Source organism: Callithrix jacchus, chromosome 4 (genome assembly GCF_049354715.1).
Source record: "Callithrix jacchus isolate 240 chromosome 4, calJac240_pri, whole genome shotgun sequence".
NCBI lineage: Eukaryota > Metazoa > Chordata > Mammalia > Primates > Cebidae > Callithrix > Callithrix jacchus.
Window position 1 is genome coordinate 68,831,576 of NC_133505.1, and position 25,505 is coordinate 68,857,080.

The following is a 25,505-nucleotide window of genomic DNA, read 5'->3' on the forward strand; positions in this document are numbered from 1 at the left end:
CCATTAGGCACCCTATAATTCGATTAATTCAATTCTAACACTGTCTACTGGGGTTAGAGTTAGACCCCACAGATTTGTTTTTTCTGTTTTTATTTTTTTTTTTTTGTCGTTGTTGTTTTGAGACAGAGTCTCACTCTGACACCCAGGCTGGAGTGCAGCAGTCAACCTTGGCTCACTGGAACCTCCCAGGTTCAAACAATTCTCATGCCTCAGCCTCATGAGTGGCTGGGAACACAGGCATGCACCACCATGCCCAGCTAATTTTTTTAGACCCCACAGATAAAGAGCTCAGTCCTGCAAGACTAGCTTCACTTGAGGCATCAGTTGCAAGTCCCAGGTTGTGACTTGTACTTCTGACCAACCAGCTATAAACTGAAATTCTCATGACCAGCTCCTCTGGTTCAATAACTTGCAAGGACACTCAACGAACTCAGGGAAACAGTTTATATTTACTCATTAAAAGAATATTGCAAAGAATACAGGTGAACAGCCAGAGAGAAGAGATGCAAAAAGAGGGAGAGGTATGGGGGAGCTTTCACCCCCTCTCCAGGCACACCATCTTCCAAGTACCTCCCCATATTCAGCAACCTAGAAGCTGGCTGAATCCTGTCTTTTTAGGTTTCTGTGGAGGCTTCATTACATAGGTGTATGACTGAACACAACACTGGCTGTTGGTGATTAACTCAATCTTCAGCCCCTCTCTCTTCCCCAGAAGTTGGGAATGACACTGAAAGTTTCAATATGCTTACACAATTGCTTCCCTTGGTAACAAGCTACCATCCTGAGGCTACTCAGGAGCCCACCACAAGTCACCTCCTTAGAACAAAAGATGCTTCTATAACCCAGGAAATACCAAGGGATTTAGGATGTCTGTGTCAGGAATCAGGATCAAAAGACCAAAATGCCAGAAGTGAAGATTCTCCTAGCACCCCTATCTACAAGGGTTTCAGCAGCTTTAAGTCAGGAACTGGGGCAGATACACACACACACACACATACATATAATTTATATGTGTAATATATAAAAATTTATAAATATATAGTATATAATATAATAAATAATCTATAATATATTAATATATAATATATTTTTAACTTTTTTTTTAAAATAAAGATGGGGTTTCACCATGTTGGTCAGGCTGATCTTGAACTCCCAACCTCAGGTGATACACCCACCTTGGCCTCCAAAGTGCTTGGATTACAGGTGTGAGCCACCACACCCGGCCTTAATATATAATATAAATAATTATATATACATATAATTATGTCACACTTAAGCAACTGAAATGTATTGTCTCACAGTTCTGGAGGCTAAAAGTCCTAAATGAAGGTATTGACAGGGTTGGTTCCTTATGAGGTCTCTCTCCTTGGCTTGCAGATGGCTGTCTCCAATACCCGTTGTATGAGTCATCCTTATGACCTCATTTAACCTTAGTTATCTCCTAAAATGCCCTATGTCCAAATACAGTTACATTGGGAGTTAGGGCTTCAACATATAAATTTTAGGGGCACACAATTCAGTTCGTAACACCAAATGATGTTCTAAGAACTTTATAATAATTATTTAATTGTTAACAACAATCCTAAGAAATAGGTACTCTTGTCATTCCCATTTGTTTAGAGGAGAAAACCAACCCACCAAGAGGCTAAGCAATTTGTCTTAGGTTTTACAACATTTCACTGGTATAATTGGTAAAGCCAGTATTGGATAGGAGGAATATGTGCTCTTAAACATTACAACATACTGGGAAGTAGAAGGTTTTGGGAGCTTGTGTTCAAAAGCAGGCAATTGTCCTAGACTCAGACGAATCTAATATTTCAGGACTTCTTTTGGCTTAGAGGGTGGTGGTGCACCTAAAGCACCTCAGATGTGAAGGAAGACCCTAGCCCAGCACCAGTTTTCCTAGAAGGGCTCTCTCCGGAAACAGCCCTATCTCCTACCTCATGGTGCCAAGCAGAGGCAATGCACTACTTCCCTATCACCTGGCCAATTAGAGACCAACCCATACCCCAGTTTTGAAACATGGCTTCATAATATCCAAGGAGCCACCTAAGTCAGAAGTCCTCTACTTTCTGTGGTCTAAGATGCTACTTACTTGTCCTTCTGATTATTGTAATCATTGTTTCATCTACTCCATTTTTATCTGTTAGCTTCCAGGCCAGCTCCTGTTCTGCACTAATCTTGCCTCTTGGCTTTTGTCAGAGATTTATTCATTCATTCAATACGTATTTATTGAACCAGTCGACACTGTTTGAGGAACTAGGGATATATCAGTAAATAAAATAGTTAAAAAATCCCTGCCTTCAAATAACTTGCATTCTCGTGTCTTTTACTAAGAATTCTCCCATTGCTGTTTGTTTGAGCCAGAAGTCAGAGTAGTGTATAGTAATTGGGATCAGGAGACCAAGCGAAAGTCCAGTTGCAAATATTTGATGTACATTATGTATAAAAATATTTAGAAGGATACATATTACATGGAGTAAAATTGGTAGTGAGGGCCGGTATGAGGGGACTTTCTTTTTCTTTTATAGTTTCTTTTAGGTTTGTTTTTAAATCAATAAACGTGTTACTTCTTTTTTTGAGACGGGGTCTCTCTCTGTTGCTCAGGCTGGCATGTAGCGGTGTGATCATAGCTCACTGCAGCATCAAATTCCTGGGCTGAAATGATCCTCTCACCTTGTTCTTCCAAAATACTGGGATTACAGGCATGAGCCACTGCGCCTAGCAAAGAACCTCTCTTATATTGAGACGAGAAAGAAAAAGAAAAGAGTTAATACATATTATACGTTTAGACACAGATTGAAGCAAATCTGATCGAATGAAGAAAAAGCTTTGATCCAAGTTTTGAGGAAAAAGCATAGAGCGAGGAGATGAGGCAGAAAGACCTGAGTTCAAATCTTAAATTCCTGATTCCTGGCTAAAACCTGCACCCAGTTACTTAAATTTTCAGGTCTCCAGATGAGGTTAATGATCTTGCAGCATTGTTGAGGCAATTAAATGCCATAATGTGTGCACAGTATTCAGCAATTATTCTCAACAAATGTGGCTTGTTTTCTTTGTTAGCCGTTTACCTGGCTTCCTGGACCGAAGTTTGTGAGTGTGGAATTTGAGAGCAGTCATTTAACAGCTCAGCATAGTCAGTCTTACTGTTGCGTTGGCTCTGACCAATAGCCTGGCACCCAAAAGCCCCAGTGCATAGTACATATCATAAATTTTACTTTCCAGGTTACTGGTACAGTATCCTACAAACCATTCTCCTCTCTGGAACCAGGTTCCTACCCATGCACCTGCCCTTGCAGTGACCAAGTTTCCTACTTGGAACTTCATTCACTTCTGTGGCTAGGTTACCTATCATTTCCCTGTGATCACACTACCAAGTATCTGCTGCTGAAATTGTAAAATTATACCTGTAGAGCTATCACCCAATTAGACAAAATAATTTGGGGTCATACTCCCAAGTTCAGAGGCCAATCCTTCATCGAATTGTGTGGGTCTAAGTCTCCTGCATACTGAACTTGATAACACTTCGGAATATAACTGAGATTACTGATGCTCCTGGCATCAGATTTTGGTGGCCATTCTAACCACACTGATTAAGAAAATACACACTTTGTAGTGAGAAGAGGTATTGTTAACTGTCTGCTCTTGGAGATTCAACTCATTTCCCAGTGAGACTCCTTGAGACAGTGTAAATTCCACGGATGATACTGTCCCTTCCTTTGTAGTCCAGCCTCTGCCTTGGTTATGAGCTCAAATCTTCAATTCCACTTTGGTTTTGGCTTTTCTTTGGATGGCTGGATAGCTGAATGACTTTTTCAGCATTATCCTAGACATTCCTGAACTTGAGCTATGATTCTGTGAGCACACAGGTTACTATCCTAAACAATAAGTCTAACAACCTAGTAATATATACTAAACTTGTCATTTGAATGTATTGATATTTGAATATACACCTTAAAATATAAGTCAGTATCCTAAAAACCAAAGCCCTCAAGGGATTTAAATTTGGAAACTTTATCAATGACTTAAAGTACAAATATATATTGATATTATTACAGAACTAAATGATGCAGTGATTAATGATGATTATAAAAGCTGTTAATTTAATGCACCAAGACAATTTTTAAGGACTTTTAAATATTAAATACAAAAAGTTATAGTTTTATGACTCATATCAATGTTAAAAGAATGTGTTAACTAGAAAACTTTAAGAAGAATAGTGTATAAATTTTGAGTCAAGAGATGTTTACAAAAATAGTATGACAGAATAATAGAGATTAGATTCTATCATCATGATAGTTATAATCTTTGCAGAACTTTTAAAAATTAGAATTCATAGCATCAAAATAATCTTTAAGAATTGTATTTTAGCTGGGCATGGTGGCTCACACCTGTAATCCCAGCACTTTGGGAGGCTGAGGTGAGCGGATCACCTGAGGCCAGGAGTTCGAGACCAGCCTGACCAATATGGTGAAATCCCCTCTTAAATAAATAAATAAATAATATATATTAAAAAAAGAATAGTATTTTAAATTTTGTTGTTTAACTTCATTTATATTATGAAGTTTTTGAAGAAAAAAATCTTTCTGAGAATTTTCCCCTACTTTTGTGAGGAAGAATTAGAAGTAGAATATTAATTTGATCAATTCAGATTTTGGAATTGTTTTTTCATGTTCTCATACGAACTATTCAAGCTAAATGAAATATCTGCTATTACATATATAAAAGGCTGCTGGAACAAAATGAAGACTTTTTTTTTAAACCATACTTTGCAGTTTACCATACTAGCCTGGCAGGACTTGCTAACAATGAATGATTACCTGCAAAATATGTAATTGGCTGCTTAAGAGGAAACCAATTTGAAGTGTCTGGAGAGGGCAAGCATTTCTCACATGGAACCCAACATTAACATCCTCCTGTCATTTAAATTCAAGGAAGATTTTGGAAATCATAAGCACATGATGAAAACTGAGAAGGGGATTAAAATATTGGAAGTAACTTTTTTTTCCTTTTTTTTGAGACAGAGTCTTGCTCTATTGCCAGGAGCCAGGCTGGAGTGTAGTGGCGCAATCTCAGCTCACTGCAGTCTCTGCCTCCTGGGTTCAAGCAATTCTCCTGCCTCAGCTTCCCGAGTAACTGGGACTACAGGTGCGCGCCACCATACCCAGCTAATTTTTGTATTGTTTAGTAGAGACGGAGTTTCACCATGTTTGCCAGGATGGTCTCGATCTCTTGACCTTGTGATCTGCCTGCCTCAGCCTCCCAAAGTGCTGGGATTACAGGCGTGAGCCACTGTGCCCAGCCAACTTTTTTTCTTAAAACCAAATCTTTGTTCCTCTGCCACATTTTTAGACCCAAAGCTTAAAACATTTAACATGTTTGTATAAAAGAAGTAGTTCATGAAAAAATATTAAAGATGCACCTATGAAAGCAATGAGATTTTTAATTTTATTTTTTATTGTAAAATTTTAAAAACATACATAAAAGTAGAGACAGAACGGTGTAATAAACCCTCTTGTACCCATCTCCTCTCATCTATAATTTTTTTTTTTTTTGAGATGGAGTCTCACACGCTTGCCTCGGCTGGAGTGCATTGACGTGATTTTGGCTCACTGCAACCTTCACCTCCTGGGTTCATGTGATTCTCCTGCCTCAGCCTCCTGAGTAGCTGGGATTTACAGGCACACACCACCACACCCAGCTAATTTTTTGTATTTTTAGTAGCGACGGGGTTTCAGTATGTTGGCCAGACTAGTCTTGAACTCCTGAACTCGTGATCTGCCCACCTCAGCCTCCCAAAGTGCTGGGATTACAGGCATGAGCCACCATGTCTGGCGTAACATCTATAATTATTGGCATTTTGTAATTCTTCTTTCATTTAGTCTTCATCCATTAATTTTAATTATTTTTTTCTGGAGTTTTAAAAATAAAATTCTAGATATCATACAGTTTCACCAATATGAATGTCCACATGAATTTTTTTAAAATAAGGGTTTTTTAGAAAACATAGCCCAATACAGTTACCACACTAAACAAAAATTTCTAAAGGCCTTAAATATTCAGTCTGTTCAATTTTCTCCAATTGCTTTAAAATGTCTTTATGTTTCAGTTATTAGTTTGTTCAGTTGTTTACTAGTTTGTTCAAACCAGAATCCCAAGAAAATCCCAGACATTGTATTTGTTTCATTGGTTTTTAAGTCTCTTTTGATCAATAATATTTCTCACTCTCTAGTTTTTTCTTTTAATGTCATTAATCTGTTGAAGAGAGTGGGTCATTTGACTTTTAAGAAATTTCTATCTCCTGGATTTCACTGATGGCATATGCATAGTGAAGGGCACAACAATCTTAAGACCTTTTCTAAAAATAGTCAGAAACATCTTCTTGAAGTGGTATACAAAACTTTGTGTCATAGGCTTTTCTTTAAATATGTATTAAAAGTATTGGCTGGGAGCAGTGGCTCATGCCTGTAATCAGCACTTTAGGAGGCCAAGGCAGGTGGATCACCTGAGGTCAGGAGTTCAAGACCAGCCTGGCCAACATGGTGAAATCTGTCTCTACTAATAATACAAGAATTAGCCCAGCATGGTGGCACACACCTGTAATCCCAACTATCCAGAGGTGGAGGTTGCAGTGAGCCAAGATCGTGCCACACTGCATTCCAGCCTGGGGGACAGAGTGAAACTGTGCCTAAGATTAAATAAATAAATACATGAATAAATAAAGTATAATCAGGAAGGATTTTCTTGTCTGGCCTCACATGCATGATTCCATCAGCTTCCTGAGTCCATCTGAAGCAAGCTCCTTAGTATAAGATTTCTGCTACATCCTCCTCTCAACCTTTAAATGTTGCTTTGCTCCAGAGATCCATCTCAGCTCCTTTTATCCCTCTGTCTACATTTACTCCTTAGGTAATCTAATCTAGTCCTGTGGTTTATACTATCATCTAGTGTATGATGATTGCTTGAAAAATTCGTAACTTCAGCTCTACTGAATTCTAAACTTTATATCCAACTATTCATTATAAAGTCTCACTTGGCTATCTAACAGATATTTCCAATATAAAATTTATGAAATGTCTACCACAGAATCATTGTATACTTGCACCCTAATCTGTTCCCATCCCAATCTTCTCCAAATCCTGAAAATAACACCATCTTTCACCCTGTTACTTAGATGCCAAATCTTGAACTTCTTAACTTTTTTCTCCTTAGTCCCCCATCTAATCCGCTAGTATATCTTGTCAGTCCTACTTACAAAAGATAGTCTGGCTATGTTTACATCTCCTTCAGTCCTATTGTCAGCACTCTGGTCCATGGGCTACTATTTTTCTCAGCCTCCTGAACTTCTGCAATGGAGTATCTGTTATTTGTGCTTTTATAGGCATTTGACCATAGTTGTTCAGTCTCATTTGGCCAAAATTCATTTTCCTTAAAGTAGATTGAACAATCTGTAAGGAAAATCAAATAATAGAAAACAAAGCTGTAGTAGAGTGGATTAACAAAGCTGAAAATGATTAAAAACAAAATAGATATATCTTTGGTAAAATTAAACAAGCAAAATTGTAGAAGGCAGAACCTTATAAAAATGAGGAAAAAATGTTCATATAGCTATACATAAATACAAAGGACCTGAAAAAGTAAGAGAATAATAAAAATCAAAAGTTTGTGTTACTAAATAGGAAAGACTAGACATTACGAACAATTTTCTAGGAAACTGTAGCAACTAATCAGACTCAAGAGAAAGTAGTAAACATTAATAGTTTTACTGAAAATCATACAATGAGATGCCATTTCACATCTACCAGATATAAATAATCAAAGAGTCAGTTAATAACAAGTGTTGACAAGGAAATGGAGAAATTAGAACATTTACATATCACTGTTTGGAAATGTAAAATGGTACAGCTGCTTTGGAAAACAGTATGGTGTTATAGTAAACCCCAAGTCTGTCTTCAAAGAATCAGTACGTCAGTATGTGCAGCTCTCTTATTCTTTAAATCTCTAAAGTTTAACTGCCTTGTAATTCCCGTAAAGAACCTTCTCCACTGGTTCCTGAGTAGTTCACATAGGCTGCCCCCAAACCCCACTCCATCCCAACTCATCCTGGTCACCTGATCACCCTTGGCTACCTGCTCTGACATGCCTGTAACTGTCCTTCCTGCCAAAACACCCACCCTGCCACTCCAGCTGGGACCCCTGCTCTTTTAAAAATAGCCAATCAGGTTTCGTCTAGTTCGTGCGGTATAACCCTAGCCAACAGGGGACGACATAGCAGTAGGGATGACCCCAGTCAGGCATAAGTACCCATTCCCTGATTGTCCAAGCATGCGGTGGCCATCATTTCTCCCTCCATGTGCCCTGCACCCTTCTATAGAAGTGAATTACCTTGCTGAGAGGACATATCTTTGAGAACTATTTCTTTTGTGGCATAGAAATTTTACTTATAACAAGTGACAATTCTTAAAATTGTTAAACATAGGCCGAGTGTGGTGGCTCACACCTATATTTCCAGCACTTTGGGAAGCTGAGGTGGGTAGATCACTTGATGCCAGGTGTTCCAGATGGTCAGACCAGCATGGCCAACATAGCTAAACCCTGTCTCTACTAAAAATACAAAAATTATCCGGGCATGGGTGATGCACACCTGTAATCCCAATTACGTGGGAGGCTGAGGCACGAGAATTGCTTGAACCCAGGAGGCAGAGTTTGCAGAGAGCTGAGAGTGTGCTATTATACTCCAGCTTGGGTGACAGCTAGACTGTCTCTCAAAAAAAAAAGTTAGATATAAAGTTGTCATATGACTTAGAAATTTTATTTCTAAGTATAACCACAAGACAAGTGAAAGCATATGTCCACACAGAAACTTGTATATGAATGTTTATGTCCATTACTCGTAAAGGCCAAAAAGTACAAACAACCCAAATGTCCATCAATGTCAATGGATCAAATTGTGGTATACTCATATAATAAAATATTATTGGTAATAAAAAGGAGTGAAGTACTGATGCTTGCTATAACATGAACAAACCTTGAATACATTAAAGTTAAGTAGAAGAAGCCAGTCACAAGAGACCATATGTTATATGATTCCATTTGTAAGAAATGTCCAGAATAGACAAATTAGAGACAATTAATGACATAGTAGTGGTTGCCTAGGGCTGGTGAGGGAATAAAGCCTGGGCGGTAATGACCAAAAGGTAGGAAATTTTTTTGGCACTATGAAAATGATCTAAAATTGACCATGGTGATAGTCATGGTTTTGAGTGAAGTAATACAATTCTGTGCTAAATGCACTAAATATACTAAAAAAGTACTAAAAATCACTTACTAGTACACTTTAAGTGGGCAAATTATATGGTATGTGAATTATATCTCAGTAATAACTGTTACCAAAAAAATCAGATGTTACTTTTTGCTTTTAATCCCCCATAGCTTCTCATTTTATTTATAATAGATTCTAAATATCTTGTCTTGTTCTTGCCAGTCTCATCTTTCTTGCACCCTATGCTCCAGTCGCACCAGCCTACTTTCTGCTTCTAGAACATGCCAAATTTCTTACTACTATAGCGTCTTGGAATTAGCCTTATCTTCTCCTAGAATGTTCTTCTTATGTGACTTCCCTGGTTGTCTGCTATCACACAATTTCACCTTTTCAATTCCCAGTACCTCCTTTAGTTTGACGAAATCCTCTTCTATGGCCCTCCCTTCCAATCTTTCCAGTATGTGTTCCGAATTCCAATTTTTGATCAACCTAGTTTTCTACATATTTCTATTGGCATGACTTCCTGAAAAAAATATCCTTGCAGAGCCTGGACCCTCCAAGCAAATTTTATGTTTTCTTGAGGCTCTCTCTCTGTAAATATTAAGTTGTACACAAGATTTTATGACTTTTTTCTTCTGTTATGGTTGAAATTTAAACACATATTACAAACAAATTATTGGTTTTTAGTGAAGTAATTCAAAAGGCTTACGAGTGGGCACCTAGCTCAGGAATGCTAGCTTGGTCCCTTCTGAGAAAAGGCATGGCTCCATTTAGCCCCATAAGAAGCAGGTCTCCTAACCCTCATTCCAAAGGCAGCCTTGCCTAATGAATATTCATTCTGCGATTGCTCCAGTTTCTTGAGCTTCCAGTTGAAGTGGCTTCTCCACATTTGGACTGGTTGATGTAGCATCTTGGGAAACCACAAACTGCTGGGAACACTTAACCGCCTCCTTGTTAGTCTTCTGCCTGGAGTAGGGAGGGCTCTAGCCTTTGCTGTGCCTTTAAGCTAAAGATCCTTCCTTTTGCTTCTCTACTTTCTGGGTCTAGATGCATGAAGCATAAACTTGCTTTCAATCATATCTTATGAATCTGACTCTGAATGTGCTCAGAGTACAAACAATTGCTCTAGCAACTGGAAACCAGTGTTTAACCAGATAAAAGTTATATTTTGCTATCCCTCATCAGGTGCCCTTCGCCTCTTTGTCTTAACTGAAGTCTGGAAGAATCATTTTGAGGTAATTTTTGTATCAGGTGGGGGTCCAACTCCATTCTTTTGTATGTGGCTAATCAGTAGTCCCAGTACCATATGTTGAAAAGACTATTCTTTTCCCATTGTATTATTGGCACTCTTGTCCAAAATCTTTTGAAAATAGACACATGGTTTTATTGCCGAACTTTCCATTTTATTCCATTGATGTATATGTCTATCTTTATGCCGGTACCACACTGTCTTGATTACTGTTATTTCATTATAAGTTCTGAAATCAGAAAGTGTGTGTCCTCTATCTTTCTACTTCTTTTTCAATATTGTTTTAGCTATACTGGGTTGTTTCTTTATATGTACAGTTTTCTTTTTGTGTGCATATGAAAAATGCACATTTTTTTCCTTGTTGTGCTGCTTAAATGTTTTACATTTTGGTTGGAATTTATTTTCCCTACTGTATTCTACTGATGATTGCAGTTTATGGGAAAGCCATTGTTTTCCACTGATTTTTAGATAACCGATCTTTAAATAGTACCAAGGCAACTCTTTACTGCTAGCAGTTGTTTAGTTGATTTTCTTTGTTAGGCAGTTTTTATTAAATGCAAATAATGATCTTTTGTGTCCTTTCCTTTTCTATATCTACTATTTCTTTTCTTGCCTTTTAGTATCGGCTAATGTTAAATAATGGTGGTGATAGTGGCAGCCTTGTGTAACCCTGGCTTGAGTGGGGATGCCTCTAGCGTTTCACCGTTAAGTGTGATGGATACATCATTGAGCTCCATCTTTAAAGGATGCAGGAACAATTCAGATGAAGTGAGAGGAATGTGTGGCTTTTGGGGTCATTCAGGAGGGGGCATTCCTGTCAGAAAAAGCGGCATGAGCAAAAACTTTAGGTTCAGAGACATTGTGTGGATGTGTATAGAAAACAGTAAGTAGTTAGGTATTGTTATATCATAAATTAAAAAGCAGGAAATAGGGAGAGAAGAGAGTGAAGAGCTGGCAAGGACCAATCCTAAAGGGCATTGATTACATTGTTTGGATTTTATTTATTTATTTATCTATCTATCTATTTATTTATTTATTTATTGAGATGGAGTCTTGCTCTGTGGCCCAGGCTGGAGAGCAGTGGTCTGATCTCAGCTCACGGCAACCTCTGCCTTCTGGGTTCAAGTGATTCTCCTGTCTCAGCCTCCCTAGTAGCTGGGGTTACAGGTGTGTGCCACCATGCTCAGCTAATTTTTATATTTTTAGTAGAGACAGGGTTTCCTCATGTTGGCCAGGCCTGCTTTGGCCTCCCAAAGTGCTGGGATCACAGGCATGAGCCACTTCTTCCGGCCTGGATTTTATTCTTTATACTTTGGAGAGCTATGAAAAGATTTCAAGTAGGAAGGTAATATTGTCACTGAGGGACATAATCATAAATAGTTTCTTTGTTAAAAGACGTTTCAGAAAAAAAAAAAAAGAAAGAAAGAAAATAAAAGAAACAACCGAAAAAAGAAGAGGGAAAAATAAAAGAAATTTCATTGTTTTCATGGCTGCAACATGTTCAATTCAGATAATGAATCATTTGTAGTTCCTGAAACACACCAAGTTCTCTGGTACATCTTTGACCTAGAGGACATCCCTTCTGTCACAAATGCCCCCATGCCCACTCCAGGCCAGATAAACACAAACATGGGTCTTCTACACCAACTGCTTTCACACCAGGCTGAATCCTAAGTATCTACTGCCACTCTTCTGAGTTCTTTGAGGGCAGGAACAATACTATTTATTTCTGAAACCTATTGGGGTGCATAATGGAATAAATTAATAAACAAATGAGCAAATAAATGAAGTGTGTTGGCAAGGAGAGTAAGGCAGAGGAGCTTAGAAATCTGATGCCTCAGGTCTCTCTCTGCTCTTTTCCTGGGCCTTAGAGTTGCTGAAATTTGCAAGGTGCTTTATAGCTTGCTACAGTCCTGATGCATGGAAAAGCTTTATTTTATGGTTTGACTCAGCCTTCCTAGGCCTCACTCCCTCAACCCTGTTATGCTATGGAAATTTTCACCCCTGGGGTGGTGCTTGCACTTCTTTTCACCCACTGTTTACTGCTGAAAGCGTGAGTACCTGTGGGCCATCTTTCTAGAGAAATGGAGATGTGTGGAAAGGAGCAAACCTGCCAACGTAAGAAAAAGTGTTTTAACTTAGGCCTCCAAATTCGATGATGATCTCAGTAAAACGAGTTTGAGATATTTTGTTGTTTGTTTGTTGTCTCTGTCACTTCTCTGAAAGGGTTAAGTTTTCCTAAGCACTTCTAAGGGATTTTCCAGCTAGTGGTTTCCCTTACCAAGTTTTACTCTATTGAATTCTTTCAGGATTTTGTTTATAACCATAATTTTATTCTTTCTGAATGCCCTTTTGAAATGTCATACTGAGATCCACCAGAAGAGTAAAGATAACATTAGGCTTATTTTTATAATTCATCCCAGACATCCCAAGTGATCATTAAAAAAAAAATTACTCATATCTATTTTCCTTTCTCAAAAACACATTACAAAAAGATTGTAAAACAAAGTCCTGAGGGATTGATGTCAAGACATGGGGTGGAACTCTAGGAATCCAGTGACATCAGGACAACCCCGACCTCCTTTGTAGAACATTTGGTATTGGGAGTGCTTAAAATATCAGAAGACTAGAGAGAGAAAGAACAGGTCTTCACCACATGCCTGTGACTTATTCTTCCACCCTGCACTAATCTTACAATGTGGACTGCGGTTGGTCTAAGGCTTAAATCAACAAGTACTGCAAAGATTTTAGAACAGTGCAGACCACACAGTTAAGGTGCTCAGCAGGTACTGGCTGAATACTGTAATGGTCCCTGCAGATAAAAGCCACAAATCCTGTCCCTAAGGAGCTCCTTTTGGTTGGAGTGACTGACAAGCAACAATTACTTCACAGTGCTTATTAAGGGCTGAGGCAGGGGTTAGCTTAAGTGGCTGTGGAAGCATGTAACCTTGAACAGTGGGTCTGAAACGTTTTTGTCTCTGGACTCCTACACAATATTTGTTACTACAAATAATGTATTTATTCCAACAAATTAATAAAAAGTGCTATTTAAAATTTTTGCAAATTTCCTCGATTTCTGGCTTAATCGAAGATGGTTGGATTCTCATATCTGCTTCTGCATTGAATCAGTTGCTGTATGCTGCTTTGGTTGTAGGTTGGGAAGAAAATTCGGCCGGCCGTAGACACACGCTTTCGGCAAAGGAATGGAGGCTCTTCTGAAAGCTCTTGGGGACCCCTCAGGGAATCCCGGGACAATATTCTGAAGACTGCTTTACTGGATACCAAGAATGTTTCTTGGAGGAAGCAACTTGAGTCCTGAGGTAGACCATTCTAGAAAATTTCTATGTGGGGTAAGAGTAACGGAGGTGGTAAATGGTGAGGCTGCTGTGAAGAGCCAGCACAGATATTTCGGCAGAGGGCTCTACTCCATCCTAGTCTACCATTCTTGAACTCACAGTCAATTAATAGATAAAAAGCACCTTGGGTGGTGGGGAGCTGCACATCAATATTATATTAACTGTGAAGCCTTACTGCTTATTACAGTCGAGAAAAAGCGCTCATCTGATTCGCTCCTCTAGGCCGCCCGGAGGTGCGAGCTAGAGGCCCGCAGGCGGTGCCGCGTCCTCGGAAGACAGGGAGGGGGCGGAAGCGCCGGGGAGTGCTGCAGCCCTGGGCCCCAAGGGCCAAGGCGGCGCGGCGCTGGAGGCCCCACAGTGCGCAGGCGCGGCAGCGACGCAGGCCGCGGCCCCCGGAACGGTAAACAGTGGGGTCACGTGACGCGGCCCCTCTACAGCTCCCGCGCCGCCGCCGCCGCCGCCGCCGCCGCACGCCGATGGCTGCGGGGTCTCGCGCCGCCGCACGGTCCCCACGAGGCAAGCGACCTTTGGGCCCAGGGCGGCGGCGGCTGCAACGAGGATTAGGAGGGCGGCGCGGAAGCCAGGAATAGTGTCGTCAGCAGCAGCCGTTCGGTCCCTGGAGGAAAAGAGGCTGTGGCAGCGACGCCGACGTCCTGCGCGTACCCCCTCTCCGCGGCACCCACCGGGCCCCCTCCTCCTCCTCTTCGGCGGCGGCAGCGTCCACCATCTTCCTCTTGCTGCCAGTGGTAGCGCTCGTCTGGCGGAGCTGGGTGAGTTGCGGCTGTGGCCGCGGCCAGGGAGACGGGCAATCCTCCCCTCCCCCATCCCCTTCCACTCGCACGACGCCTCCGCGGGCCTCTCCGCCCCTCCCGCGGCGGACTCTCCGCGCCTTTCTCCCGCGCAGCGGAGGGATCATCTATCGGGCCTCTTGTGCAACGTCCTCGGCCTACCTGGGCCGCGCCTCTGCCGCCTGTGGACCGTTTGGACCGCGGGCTGGTGAGGGAGCCGCAGCGGCGCGGTCGCCAGGAGGAGGGTTGGGACCGCGGCCTCTCCCGACCACTGGTACCCAGCTATCTGCTGGGAGTGCGCCCCGCCGCCGCGGAGGTGCGGGCGCGCAGGCCCGAGACACGGCGGGCTCTGCCTGGATGGCTCGGCTCGCAGGCCCTCGGATGCGGCCTTAGGGCCTCTTTCCTCTCGGAGCCCCAGCATGGAGCTTTGGGCTCTGGTTTCGGGAAACTGGCACCGGCCCTGGCTGCGAAGCTGCTGCCTGCCGCTGCTTTTTGGAGATGGGAGTTACTGCTCCATTTATCCTCCAGTTACCGCGCGCTTTTGTGCCCGGGACCCAAACTATCGACTCCTTTTGCTTAGTTTGAAATGAGAAGCCTAGACTCTTGCCTTCCTATGATACATGTAATTTAATGAACCACTTGTCGATACGTACGTGTTAATGGTGCTAAATAAGCGATCACCTGACACGGGCGGGGGTGGTGCGGAGAGTAGAAAGAGAGAAATGTTGATACCGCGCACAGTTAGGTCTTTTCTTCAGCAATGTGTTGCCGGGTCAGGTGACCTTTTCCTTCTTTGGGCTTTTAAATGCCAATTCCTAGAGACTTAGATTGGGGTGGTTATTAGTGCTTTTCAGTAGTCACGCCTAGAATATGTTCATGGATTAATGTTATGTGGCAATACTGCGTTAATATCCTGGTCCTAAGTCGTCATTATATGTAGAGATACTTTAGTTTAAAAAGAATAATCGATTATTGAGCCTTCTCTAAATATTAACTCTACTGTTTATTTTAGGCTAAATTTGGAAAAACAATACAGTAAACTCCACAGGGAGTAAACAGTACATTGTGTTTAGTATTTTTGGGGTCGAACTTACCTTCCCTTTGCCAAAATGACTAAGCTCTAACAGAACTACACCTCAATTATTCATCTTTTGATTCCTGAATGAAATGTTTGGGGCTGTGAACATGTTTGTAGAAAAAGGTATGTTTGTGATAGAGCGACATGAGTCAACCAGAAAGTTTGCTATCTTAGCATACTTATGTTTCTGAATTTACAGCACAAAAGGTGTTGTGTAAAGATTATTTTAAATAGTAATTTTTAAATTTAGTTATCACTTAGACTTTTTCCCCACTAAGTTTTATTTTCATTCATCTGTTTACTGGTTATATATTACCATAATGATTCTTTCCTTCACATCATCGTCATTATCACTGTTATTTTACAATACATACTTCATATTCCGGTGATGGTAGCAGAGTTTAATGGGAGAGACTTTTAGGAGTTATGATTCCTCTGATTGTGCCACACAATCAGACCCGAAATGGGACACTTTTATTTTTAAAAAGATTACAACTTTAAATTTTAAGGTGTTTCAGATAGCTGTACCTGGCGATTTGTCAAAATGATAAAAATGAGCCAGTGATGGGACCAAAGTTTGCCTCTTCTTTACATTTTTTATAGGTTCATTATTGAAGAATAGAGAAATGTAGTTTATTACACTGCTTTTGCATACTGTTGGGAGACAAGTGAACTGACTTATTCCATTGAATTACTTATACATTCTCTCTTGTTGGGATAGACCTCAGATAACTTTATTATGTTGATCTTATGGTATACTTACATGTTACATAATCAGAAAGGTTTACTCTAAGAGAAGTGGTCTATGTAAACACAGGTAAAATAATTGGTTTGGTCAGATGCACATTTCAAGATAGAAAAAATGAAAGGAATTTGTCTTTGATCATTTCAAACCATGTTATTAAAATTTAAATTTCATTGAGTATTGGAATCCCCTAGGAAAGGTTGACAGTCTTTGAGTTATGTAATGTATTACTTATTAAAGTTGGGAGGCAGCAAGTGACAATTTGGAGTATTGCAAAATCAAGAGCTTAGATTTTTTTCATAGTATGAGGCCTACTTGGAAAAACTGGTGAATGAAAATTATACATACAATTCGGTGTTTCAGTTACTGAAATAGATGTTTATCTTCCTTAACATGGTAGGATGGTGTTTGCTTTTTTGCTATATTTTGCTTTCTTAAGATCTATTTAAATTTCTCATAAAATCCTTTTTACATATGCTTTTTTCTGGAGATAATAACTTTTCTGTTTTTTAATGAGGTAATGAGATTTTTTTGGTCAGCATTTAGGTTGGTGTATTACCAATAACTATTTCACCACACAGTGTCAAGGAGTTCAGGATTCTTAGAGTGCCGATTTCTAACAGGTTTTATTCGTCCACATTTCAAGAATTCTTTCTGACAAGTGGCTGCTGGATTTCTTTCTTTTCTGAAAAAGTACATCTTGAGCTATGTTTCTCTTATTTCTTCTTGGAGCACCCTCTGAGAATTCTGGAGTATCTTTTTAGAAGGATAGGCACTTTTTCAACTATAAAAATTAGCAAACTGTTAACACATTTATGACAGTGTTGCATTTTTGGGAACACAGTCAAAAAGTATTAATTGTTGCTCTTTGATTACACATGGAAAGATATTGAGAGTGTTGATGTGATTAAACATACATGAGAACCTTAGGCAGTTTCTATTCTCAGTGAAGATAGTATAGACTGGGAAATGAGTCATAGACATGCGATGTTAAACCAGTGTATTAAGAGTTAAAGGGGAAAATGTTAAGAGTTTTAAAAGGCATTGTCTGAGGAATTGCCATATGTGTGGACTTCCCAATTATTGTCCTGCATAATGTGTTTAGTTTAGACCATTTTAAATGGAATTTAAAATTTTTATGACTATGATACAGTTAAGAGTGGATATAGAGAAATAGCTGAGTAAAAATTTTAGGATTAGAAGTTTTAATCTGTTGGTGTAATCTAACTTTATTAGACAGTTTTGAAGAGCATGGCAGAGTATACAGAAAGGCTGAACTTTAATATTTTAATTTATTTGTAGTTTGTGTGACCTGGGCACACGAAAACATGAAATTTTAGATTGAAAAATAAATGGAAAAGTTTGTAGCTGATAAATTGCTTTTCCTCCAAGGAAGTTCATATGCATTGAGGTTAACTTTTTTTTTTTTAATGTGTAGAGGGTGGCTAAGTGCATATTCCTGCTTTATTTTGGAGGGATGAATCACTTTTGTTTCTAGCATTTTTAAAGGTTTCATTAATGACACATTAAAAGCATAAAAACTAATGTGTAGAGTGCATTATAGAGTGTAATCATACTGCCTGGGTTCAGATTTAAGAATACTGGAAATGTGACCTTGGGCAAATTATTTAATTATCTGGGTCTCAGTTTGCTCTAATGAGAAAGGACTAATACTTGCACCTACCTTACAGGGTCCTTGTGAGGAACTAACGCGATAATGCATACAATACACAGGGCCTGGCATATAGTGTGTGCCAATTACATGTTAGCTTGGGCTGTTACTACTTAGGCCATAGTTTTAATGATGAGTCAAGTCCACTACTTTGGTGGTTTATTCAAACTCCTAATGCTTATAATGTCAGTTATAATATAATGCCAGTCAAGCTGTAAACTTTGAAGTTAACTCTCTCTCATTACTATTGGCTACTGTAATTCTGTGTTTGCCAGTTTTAACATCTGATCCTTTCCTAGGGCCTTAGGTCGGCTTTGGTGTTAGTTGTCTTTGTACAGCAGACACCTTGCTGTCTTTTTACCTGATACATTTAGAAAACAAGTTATGATCCTTGCTTTCTTTAATGGTGTCTTGCCACTAGATTCTAACTAATGAAACTGAACCAGAATTTGAAGTGTGGGTGTAGAATTGATGACTAGGTTGATTTGCTTTGTAGTATCGTACTTCGCAGTATTGTGTCATACCACATGGCCTAACCACTTACTAATTTGACTCTGTCCTAGAAGGATAACCCATGATTCATCTTCAGTGTTGTTACACCATAGTGGTTAAGAACTGACCTTGGTGAAATACAGAATGGATTTGAGTCCTGGCTCTGCCACTTATTTATTTTATAATATTGGGTATAACTTTGCTAAACCAGCCCCTCTCTTGTTAATTGGGCATGATAGTACCTGCCTAATGTTTTGGTTGTGAGGATTAAATGGCATGAGGCCTGTCAGTTGTTTAGCACAGTGCCTTGCACACAGTAAGCATCCAGTAAATTTAACCTTATAAACACATAGGGTAATCGTAAGCACATGACTCTTAAATGAAATTTTCTGGGTTCACATTTTAGCTCTGTCCTTCCTGTAAAGGATAGCTTAAACAAACAAACAAATAAAACCAAACAACTTTTAGCTCCATTACTTACTGTGGCAAATCATTTAATCTCTTTGATCCTAATTTCATTTTATTTCATTTTTTTGTGTAATCAGGATTATATATATAGGGTTGCTTTAAGGATTAAATGAATTAATAAATATAGAGCAAAAACTTCTTAAACTGGCCACTGTTGACATTTTTGGCTGGATAATTTGTGTGTGTTTTTTTGTGGGGGGCTGTCCTAGTACATTATAGCATTACTAGATGCAAATAGCACCCTTTCCAGTTGTGATGACCAAAAATGTCTCTATACATGGCAAATGTTCTCTGCATGGGCATACTCACCTCTGGTAGATAATTACAGATATAAAGCATGTAGAACAATACCTGACATGAAGTTTGAGCACAAGAAGTTTTGTTTATTACCATTTCTATTAGTAGTAGTTTTGTTGTGTTACCACTAGTGCCTATTAGAAATAGGTCTTTAGTAAGCATGCCTGATGAAATTTCTTAATTTAAATGATGGTATAGGGGCCAGAAGGCGTCAAGTGTGCTCCACTTTTAAGACCTTTGCACTTCTAGGTCTTTGTCTGGATTGCTCTTAACCCATTATGCATTTATCAGTACCTCACTTCAGATTTTGGTTCAAAGGGTACCCTGTGAGGCCTTCACTTACCATGATACGTAGACCAATTCCCCATCACCACCACCATCACTATGGCCTTGTATAACATTTCTTCAGAGTTTATAGTTTTCTGATATATTATTGCTCCCCTCATACCACCCCGGTACACACACACACAGACATACATGTAGACTATGTGAGAGAGAACTTCATTTTAGTACATAACCTCTTTGGCCTTTGATAGCGTTAGTGATTTATTGTTAGGTAGGAGTGTGTGTGTGTTTGCATGTGTGTGTGTGGGGTGTGTTTTAAGAAATAATAGGATTAAAATACATAGGTTTATTTTGAAGTTGTTTTTAAAAGTTGGGATAGAAAATTTTAATTTGCTCTTAAAATAAATGAGTTTTTGAAAGTGTAATTCTCCACCCCCCCGCCCCCCGCCCCCGTGACAGAGTTTCATTTTGTCCCCCAGGTTGGAGTGCAGTGATGTGATCTTGGCTCACTGCAACCTCTGCCTCCTGGTTTCAAGCTGTTCCCCTGCCTCAGCCTCTTGAGTAGCTGGGATTACAGGTGCACACCACCACACTCAGCTAATGTTTTTTGTTTTTAATAGAGATGGGGTTTCGCCATGTTGGTCAGGCTGGTCTTGAATTACTAACCTCAGGTGATCTGGCTGCCTCCTCCCAAAGTGCTGGGATTACAGGCGTGAGACAGTATACCCAGCCTAAAGTTAAATTATTTTTTGCTGTTGATGCTTTCTAAGTCTCATCTTTTTGCATTCTATTAGGGTGTTTTGTTAGTATAAACTAAACCTGGCTTCAGTATAATTCCCTAAGAATTGCAGATGAAACACATATTTTAAAGCAGGAAATATTTTTGGGCTCAGATTAAATTTTATTTGGGAAATAGAATCTTTACAAATGGTCCCATCAGGACCAGCCATTCATTCATAATTAAGACATGCTGTTCCCTTTGCCTGGAGTATCTTCTGGATCTTTAGGATCCAGCTCACACATCACCTGCCTAGCCTTTCTTATCTTCCTGAGTTTCAATTTCCTCTGTAATATTATTTGCAGCCCTTCAATATGGCACGTTTTGTTGTGATGTTTATATGTGTTGTATTTGTTTATATGTCTGTATTGTTTTGAATTGTGAGTTCCTTGACTTTCAGACTGGGGTTGATTTCACTAAACTTACAATGTGTTGTAGATGCTTAATACATACGTGAGTAAATTAATTGTGAATTATGCAGATTATCTACTTATATACTTAGCAACATATATTCTGTTGTCTGTAAACATGAGTTTACCCAGAAACAATTTGACTTTAACATGTATATTCCCAAATTACCAATACTGATTTAATTGGATGTACATATATCATTAGCCACTTAAAATACACCCTAAATAGGCTTATTATGTTTTAATTATTTAGAATGTCAGTAGATAGACTTATTATGTTTTAGTAAACTTACCATATCAAATATAGGGAAGCATTTAAGTAAAATTTTAATGTAAGAAACAGAGATTTGTTTAAATTAGGCAATTTGTATAATTAACAAAGATCCAAAATTGGCTTATTTTCCCCCTTAATTAGATCTAATTATCTTTGTTAACCACATTACTAGGTATCCCAGAACGTTTTATCTTAGTGTTTTCTTTTAAAGGTTTTATTTTGTAATAATTTTATACTTATAGAAAAGTTGTAAAGGGTGTGTAGTATTTCTGTATACCCTTATCTAGTTTCCCTGATTAACAGCTGGCATAATGCTAGTGCCTTTATCAGAACTGAGGGATTATTATTACTACTGTATCACTGTTAACTAAATTACAGACTTTATTATGATTTCACTAGTTTTTTTGTTGTTGTCCCTTTTCTCTTCCATGATCTAATCCCGGGTACCACACTGTGTTTAGTAGATTAGTGTATTCATTACAAGTGAGTAAATATTTCTACATTTGCCTAATTTGTTTGCCTATTTAGCATTAGAGTGGTTTTATTTTTTGGACTGTTCACTTTATATCTGAAACTGATTTTTAAAAATAAATCATATTTCCAATAAATGTTACTTTTGATGTAGTTTTTTTTGATGGCTCTATACTGTTCATTTTTGGCATTTTCTCTTGGAATTACCTCTAGAGCCAGTTGGTACCACATAAGAAAAATTATTCTCATTCATTTGTAACATTTTTTTTTTAAATGTATTCCACAAAACACTAGGATTGTGATTTGTCCTGTGGAAACTGTCTTCTTTGGAGTCACAAATGTGATACACTTTATTACTATGTTCTTAGGAGATTCCCATTTTCATTACCTTACTAAACATGTCTCACACAGTGGTAGCCTCTTAGTAAACATTTGATGAATAAGTAAACGCTATTGTTACGGAAATCTCACTTCAGTGTTTCTCCACCTGTGACAGTGGAAACCATTTTCCTGATAATGCCTGTTTAAATCTGGGGAAACATACTGTATAAGTCATAATAGTTTTGACTTAAAAATAGTACTAGAAAGATTGACCCATTTTTTTATAATATGCTTTATTAAAAAAATTTGATCTTCAAGAAATATAGGCTCTGAAGCCATTTTCATTGAAGGAGTTTTGGGATGGTTTCACTAATAACAATATTATTGAAGAAAAAAATTGCTCTTTTAGTTGACTAGTTAGAATAGGCTGGTTTTAAGTATAGCTATGTGATCTTGAGCTTTGTGACCATAACTTCTGAATATTATGAATGTTCCTATCACTTGAAAGCACATAGCATATAGTTAGTACTGCAGAAAGACCTCAGAGGAAGTTTGCAGAATTTGCTAGTCTCATGTTGCTGTGGGAACAAGTACATTGATTTTTCAGTAGATTCAGCCTACCATTTTTTGAAGGAAAGTTAGCGATTTGTTTGTAGAGCTGAAACTGCCTTTTTTCTTTTTGATCTGAGAAAAAAGATCACTAATTGGGATGCAACTCACCGGAGAGGAGGTAGGTTTGGCCTGTAGTAAGCCTTGGATTCCAGCACAATATTTAGTAAATATTTTCCTAAATTATTTTTGATTACCAGAATTTAACGCACTAATTTTTTTTGGAACCTAAAAACATATTAGGTGGAGAAGAATTGGTGATGTATGATAATTGAGGCTTTCTTTGGTACTGAGATCATATAGTGGTAGAGAATTCTTAAAGGAACTTGTCCTGAGTTTTCTTCAGCATTGCTAGCTACAATTTTGTCAATAGAGAGAATGCATGTAAGATAAGCAGCAAGTCTGTAAAGTAGTTAGCATTTTCTTTCAGTGCTTTATTAACATTTCAGTGTAAATAAATGGGAAAGAGAAGAGATACTGAAACTCTTCTCTTTAGAAGGGCATTAACTTTTGTGAGGAAATTTTCTTTGCTTTTTTTTTAAATTGAGGTATAATAAATTGCACTCATTAAAAATGACCAATTTGTGAAACTGTTATCACAGTCAAGATATAGCACATTTCCATCATCTCTCAGGTACATGGCCTTTGCAGTTCATACTTCTATTTGTGGCCCCAGGCAATCACTAATTTGTTGGATTTTTTTTTTTTTTTTTTTGGAGATAGAGTTTGCTCTTTGGTCCAGGCTGGAGTGCAGTGGCTTGATTTCGCTGCAGCCTCCACCTCCTGGGATCAAGTGATCCTCCCAAGTAACCGGGACTGTAGGCATGCTCTACTACACTTGGCTGATTTTTGTCTTTTTTTTGTAGAGACGGAGTTTCGCCTTGTAGCCCAGGCTGGTCTCCAACGCTTGGGCTCTAGTGATCTGGCGTCCTCCTGAAGTGCTAGGAATGCAGGCCTGAGCCACTGGGCCTGGCGGGAAAATAGTTTTTAAAGAGACTTTAATGACTGAGATCATCCGAGCCCTTAGCTCACTGTGAAAGGGTTACACTTAATGGGTATGGGCTGTGGAGCTTGAAACCCAGGTTAGAATTTTGGCTCCGTTTTATGACTTTGGGGAAGACATTTAAGTTATTGAAGTACATTTTTTTAAAATAATGCAAGGATGATAATAGATCCTATTTATTATTGGGGATTAAGTTACATAAATGTTGGTAAAATGTTTAGTGCAGTGTGACATACAATATATAACCAGTGAATGTTAGTGTGTATCTGAAATTCTTCCCTTATTTTTATAGGGGAAAAGAATTCAAGACTAGTTTGAGGAAATTTTGTTAGATTTGGAGCTAATCTCAAAAATCTTGGAATGAAGGAGCCTAGGGATGTTGTAGTTTAATCAGTGGAATTTTTGGTTAAATTAATACTAATTTTTATTGGTAGACTTTCCATCATCTGAAATATGTTGATTTTTTTAAAATCTCAAACCAGTTTAACTTAATTGGTTAACTTTTCATAATTGAGGCTCCTGTAGAGCTTTGAAATGACTTTTGCTGAATATATAGGTGCAATTCAAATGGGAGACTAACTTGATACCTGTATAGAACACACATAACTTAAATAAATTTATGTATATGATACAGATTGTCTTCTTGTCACTTACCTTGTTTTTCTCCTAAAAGGGGATCTTGCAGAAAGGTGTGTTTGTGCACATCTTTGTGTGTGTGTGTGTAGTTTTAAAGTTTTGATTTGTTGGGTTAATAGTTTTTCATTTTCCATGCCTAGCCACAATAAAAACCCTTTGTCTATATATGTTACCTTTCTTTAAATAATTTTAATACTTTTTAAGTAAAACAAGGATACTTTACTGTTTTAATAGGTATGGGATAAAAATTTCAAGTATTTGGTTTTAGCTCTTTTATGTGGATTTATAGTAAAAGAAGTGTCTGATGCTTAATTTGTGAAAAGGTTGTGGTTAAAAACAATTGTTTTTATGCTTTAAGCCATGTAATTTTTTTGTATGTGTCGAGTTAATGTACCGTATACATAGTTTTTTTTTTCCTAAAAATGATGAACTGAGTAAACATTTAATAGGATTTCTGGTAAAATGATATACTACATGCATGATGAAGAAACATTATTTAGTAAAGATTCGTTCTACATTTCCAAATGTATTTTCTAAAAACGAGTGAGGATTTTTTAAAACAATAATTCAGAAATACCTTAAGTGTGTTCTTAGACTCAAAACTATTAAAATAATTTGGTATTAGGTGATTTTCAATTGATAGCTTTATTTCTTATGGTATTTTTTTTGTCTTTCTATAGGGCTGAAAGACACACAGAAGTCTTCATGGATATAGTTGATACATTTAATCATTTAATTCCTACTGAACACTTAGATGATGCCCTATTTCTAGGATCCAACCTGGAGAATGAAGTCTGTGAGGATTTTAGTGCAAGTCAAAATGTCTTAGAGGACTCGCTGAAGAACATGCTCAGCGATAAGGATCCTATGCTAGGATCTGCAAGTAACCAGTTCTGTTTGCCTGTTTTGGATAGCAATGATCCCAATTTCCAGATGCCTTGTTCAACAGGTAATTCTTACTTTTTTTTTTTTTTTTTTTTTAGTCTGCAATTTAAAATAAAAAAATTTTCAGCAGCTTTTTCTTTTTTCTTTTTTTTTTCTTTTTAATGAGGAGGGTAGTGAATATAGGGTTCTTTCCTTTGAATTTAGAGCTTCTTTTCCAGGCATCAGAATTAGAAGTAAAACTAAATTTTCTTCCAAGGAGTGTGGTGTTATCCTCAAGGATGTTATGGATTTAGGTAGGGTGACCATATAATTTATTACTCAGTGTGGGATACTTTTTAGGATTACAGGGAGTACTTTAATAATTACAGCATGACAACATATGTAAATTGGGACTCTTTAGTAAATAGGGATTGCTTGACACATGGA

General features: G+C 38.3%; 2 protein-coding genes across 13 annotated transcripts in view; one reads left to right on the forward strand and one right to left on the reverse strand.

Annotated features, from left to right (window-relative positions):
* Positions 1-1,162: 1,162 nt before the first annotated feature.
* On the reverse strand, positions 1,163-14,692 carry LOC144582159 (uncharacterized). Of its 2 annotated transcripts, XM_078369483.1 has the most exons (3): positions 14,043-14,692; positions 7,256-7,448; positions 1,163-2,737 (listed from the first exon to the last, which is right to left on the reverse strand). In XM_078369483.1, the coding sequence occupies exon 1, from the start codon at positions 14,690-14,692 to the stop codon at positions 14,108-14,110; it is 585 nt and encodes a 194-aa protein (XP_078225609.1). In that variant the 3' UTR covers positions 1,163-2,737; positions 7,256-7,448; positions 14,043-14,107. The 2 variants fall into 2 exon arrangements, with proteins under 2 accessions (XP_078225609.1, XP_078225610.1); XM_078369484.1 differs by lacking the exons at positions 1,163-2,737; positions 7,256-7,448 and adding an exon at positions 11,964-13,852.
* The window catches only part of PHF3 (PHD finger protein 3), an 82,918-nt gene continuing 71,723 nt past the window's right edge, over positions 14,311-25,505 (forward strand). For 5 of the 11 annotated variants that reach the window (XM_078369477.1, XM_078369481.1, XM_002746696.6 and 2 more), the window contains exons 1-2: positions 14,311-14,637; positions 24,875-25,143. Coding sequence is in view for 4 of the 11 variants with exons in the window: in XM_002746696.6 (XP_002746742.2) it covers positions 24,900-25,143 (244 nt within the window). In the remaining 7 variants the exon portion in view is untranslated. Of the gene's footprint in view, positions 14,864-14,967; positions 15,305-24,874; positions 25,144-25,505 lie in introns of those variants that run through there. The other 6 variants (XM_078369478.1, XM_008994628.5, XM_078369479.1 and 3 more) reach the window with 4 other exon arrangements.